Here is a 4491-nt window from a genome sequence, read left to right on the forward strand (position 1 = left end):
AATAAAGCTGCAATGAATGTAAGGGTATAGATATCTGAGATATTCACAAATATGTGGGAATTTAACCATGTACTCATGAACAGCTGGGTGAAAGAGGAAACCAAAAAGGAAATTTAAAAATTTTCAATTTTTCAAATGAAAATGGGAACATAGCCTATCAAAACTTTGGGATGTTGCAAAAGCAGCTCTAAGAGGGAAGTTTATAGTAATAAATGACTCCATTATAAAAATAAAAGAGCTTAAGTAAATAACCGTACTTTATGATTTGCATACCTACAAAAAGAAGAATAAACTAATTCCTAAAGAGAAGAGGAAAAGAAATAACAAATAACAGCCCAAACATAAATGATATATAGACTAGAAAATCAATAGAAAAGGTCAAAAAAGCTAGAAACCAGTTTTTTGAAAAGCTAAGCAAAATTGACAAACATTTAGACCAAAGAAAAGAGGTGGCTAAAGATGCAAATAAATCAAATCAGTAGCAGGACACCTGGGTGGCTCAGTCAATTTAGCATCTGATTCTTGGTTTTAGCTCAGGTCATGATCTCAAAACCTTGCTTTGTGCTTCATGCTCAGTATGGAGTCAGCTTACCTCTCTTCCTCTGCACCTCCTCCCACTGTCTCTGCCTCTCTCTTTTTCTCAAATAAATAATTAAATAAATAACCCTCTCTCACAGGGTCTGAGTGTAACATATTGCCTCTTTAATTTAATTTTTAAAAATTCAATTTGCCAATATATAGTACATCATTAGTTTCAGATATAGTTTTTAATAATTCACCAATAAATAATATTTTTAAAAATTGTTAAAATAAATAAAAATAAAATCACAGAAAATATGTTACCTTAAGCCAATACCATAGAAAGACAAAGAATCATAGGAGACCTCTATGAACAATTTACCTCCAACAAATTGGACAACCTGGAGGACATGGATAAAGGCTTATAAACTTATAAGCCACCAGGACTAAATCAGGAAGAAATAGGAAATATGAACAAACCAATAATGAACAAGGCTATTAAATCAGTAATTAAAAAATCTACCACCAAAGAAAAGCCCAGGACCAGAGAGCTTCACAGGTGAACTCTACTAATCACTTAAGAAGAATTAATGACAATTCTTTTCAAACCCTTCCAGAAACTTACACAGGAGGGTACATTCTCAGCTTCATTTAACAAGGCCAGCATTACCCTGATACCAAAGCCAGAAAAAGTTAGTACAAAAATAGAAAACCATAAACCAGTATCTCTGATGAACCACAGACACAATTAAAAAAAAAATATTAGCAAACTGAATTAAAGAGCTCACTGAAGGGATTATATACCATGATCACATGGGATTTATCAGTCAGATCTAAGGATGGCTCAACATAAGCAGTTCAATAAATGTGATACACTCCATTGATACACTCTGCTGGGGATACCAGCAGAAACCAGATTTCTCCAACATGTGATTTTAAAAAAATTATCTTATATTCTTTACCTTTGGCATGGCTTGTTACACAGCAATAGCAGACTGATACAATAATCAATGTAAACAGAACTGAAAATATTAAGAATAATCCAATGATTCTCATTTTTATATTTCTTCTGATATTTGAAAGGAGTATGCATAATGGCCTGGCTGTTCATACTTATTTCAGATAACTGTACTAAAAAGTGACTACTATGGAGATTCCCTTCCAGATAACTGGTAGAGGTTGAAAAGGCCTCTGTGTTTTTGCAGGAATAACTTGTGGGAACCTCAGTCACACGTTTCCATATCCATAGCATTACTGGGTAGGAATTCCAGCTCTTGTCTGAGTCATCCTTTTATCATAGGATTGAAGAGAGTTTAGAACATAAAAAATGTAGATTAATGACAGAGTGAATACACTTATTGTTTACTCACACTATAGCATTTATGATAACATTTTCAAAAGGGGAGATTTTAGGCTTAAGGTAATGGAAGGAGTCATATTTTGTAGACAGGGCTTGAAATTTTCAAAGAAAAACAGCAAAATCATCCAATTAAAGGATACAAAATCTGCCATTAAATTCTTCACTCTAATTAATAAAATCCTTTAATGGACACCATATATTCCACACTTCAATGATTATACATTCATCACCAAAAACACATTTTCCACAATAAAATATCCTGTGATAGAAAATTTTACTTCATGCCTTTTTGGGTCTTCCTGATAGTGAATTCATGCTAAGTCAAATTGCTTGCAAATTTCTCTTTCTGTAGATTATACTTGGAAGGTGTTTTTTAAAAGCAGTTCTTGCCTTACTGTTCAGCGCCAGGGATACTGTGGATGCTGAACTGATAAGAGAATGGGATCCTAATAAGGACCATAAACCTCATGACTAGCTACAAACAAACTAGTGGATTAAAGTCTATATTATCAAGAAGAGCATTTAAGGTAGTAGTGTAGAAAGGAATGGCATATTCAGAATGATAAAGTGTGATCTCAAAATTTCCTCTACAATAAAATTATAGAAATGGTCTCAGTTGCCAAATGTACTTTATTTTATTAAACTAGGACAATTCATCAGTATATGAGGCAAATTTATATCTCCAATTCTTTCTGATTGAAGGTTGGTACTCACTTTGGAAATTAAGAAAACAAAAGGGAAATTGCTCATCACCAGAACCAGAAAGTTCAACAAAGGAACTTAATTATATCCAATAAAGCAGTTGAAATTTAGAAAAATTGAAACTCCAGGATATAAATAGAGGGATTAAGTTCTTTCATGATTTGATTACAGAATCACAATTTCTAGCTAGTAGGTATTAAGCCTGCAATCATAGACACTTGTTGAAAAATGGTTCTTTTATGGCTTCCCTCTGAAAAATACATTTAGAGCTTCCTTTATGTCTTTGTTCCTGAGGCTGTAGATGAAGGGGTTCAGCATGGGGGTGACCACTGTGTACATCACTGAAGCCACTGCACTTGTGTGGGTGCTCTGGAGAGCAGCAGAGCTAAGGTATGCTCCTAGGCTTGTACAATAAAATAAGGAGACAACCGAGAGGTGAGAAGCACAGGTGGAAAATGCTTTATACTTGCTGTGAGCTGATGAGATCCTACGTATAGAGGAAACTATCTTGAAGTAAGAGTAAAGGACTCCAACCAGGGGAGCAACCCCCAGCAATATAGCTGCAAAATACAACACCATATTATTAAGAAAGGTGTCAGAACAGGCAAGTTGGATCATCTGATTGAGTTCACAGAAAAAGTGGGGGATTTGGAAGTGTGTACAGAAGGACAGCCGCAACACCATTAAGGTTTGTAACAAAGAATGCAAGGCACTCGTGATCCAGGACACCAGTAGTAGTAGTGAACAGAGCTGAGGGTTCATGATGACCATGTAGTGCAGGGGGTAGCAGATGGCCATGTAGCGATCATAGGCCATCACAGTCAGGAGGAAATTGTCTATACCTGCAAAAAGTATGAAAAAGTACATCTGTATGATGCAGCTTTCATAAGTTATGACTTTTCTTTGTGTTTGTATATTTACCAGCATCTTTGGGATGGTGGTACAGGTGAAACAGATGTCTACAAAAGACAGATTGGCAAGGAAGAAGTACATGGGGGTGTGGAGGTGAGAGTCAGAGCTGACAGCCAGGATGAGGAGCAGATTCCCAAGTATGGTGACCAGGTACATGGACAGGAACAGCCCAAAGAGGAAGGGCTGTAATTTTGGTTCCTCTGAAAATCCCAGAAGGAGAAATTCTGGAATTCGTGTATCATTCTCTAGTTCCATGTAGTGGACAGGACTACCAAAATAAGAGAAAAACATGACACAATCATGCATTACTAACCTGGAAAATACATTATTGTTTATATTTTGCATCAAGAAGTTAATTTTTATGTTTGTTTATAGAACGTGATAAAAGCACTAAGTACCAGGAATAGAAGGAAACTGTCTCAACATAAAGCCATTTATGAAAAACCCACAGCAAGCATGATACTTAATAGAGAGGGTGAACATTTTTCTTGTACAACCAGGAACACAAAATGAATGCCTGATTTCACAACTTCTACTCAACATAACACTGGAAGTTCTAGCCAGAACAATTAAAGAAAGTAAAAGAAATAAAAGGCAACAAAACTGAAAAGGAAGAAATCAATTATGTGTGCAGACTGTGTGATATTATGAGTAGAAAATCCTAAAGATGCCACACAAACACTAATAGGACTAATAAGTTAATTCAGCCAAGTAACTGCATACAAAGGCAGCCATCAAATAATCAGTTGCATTTCTACATACAGTGAGTAATATGAATAGGAAATAAAATAATTACAGGTATGTGACATCCAAAACAATAAGACTATCACCTCACGCCAGTCAGAATGGCTAGTATAAATGACAAGAAGTAATAAGTGTTATTGAGGATATGGAGAAGGGGGAAACTTTGTGCATGGTTGGTAGAAATACAAACTGGTACATTTACTGTGGAAAAAGCATGGATGTTTCTCAAAAAAAAATTAAAAAAACAAATATCA

At 35.3% G+C, this 4491-nt stretch overlaps 1 protein-coding gene across 1 annotated transcript; it reads right to left on the bottom strand.

Annotated features, from left to right (window-relative positions):
• Positions 1-2818: 2818 nt before the first annotated feature.
• LOC129521821 (olfactory receptor-like protein OLF4) lies at positions 2819-3748 on the bottom strand. The gene has a single exon (XM_055343657.1). The coding sequence runs from the start codon at positions 3746-3748 to the stop codon at positions 2819-2821; it is 930 nt and encodes a 309-aa protein (XP_055199632.1).
• Between the last annotated feature and the right edge of the window lie 743 nt (positions 3749-4491).

Source organism: Nyctereutes procyonoides, unplaced genomic scaffold (assembly GCF_905146905.1).
Source record: "Nyctereutes procyonoides isolate TBG_1078 unplaced genomic scaffold, NYPRO_anot_genome, whole genome shotgun sequence".
NCBI lineage: Eukaryota > Metazoa > Chordata > Mammalia > Carnivora > Canidae > Nyctereutes > Nyctereutes procyonoides.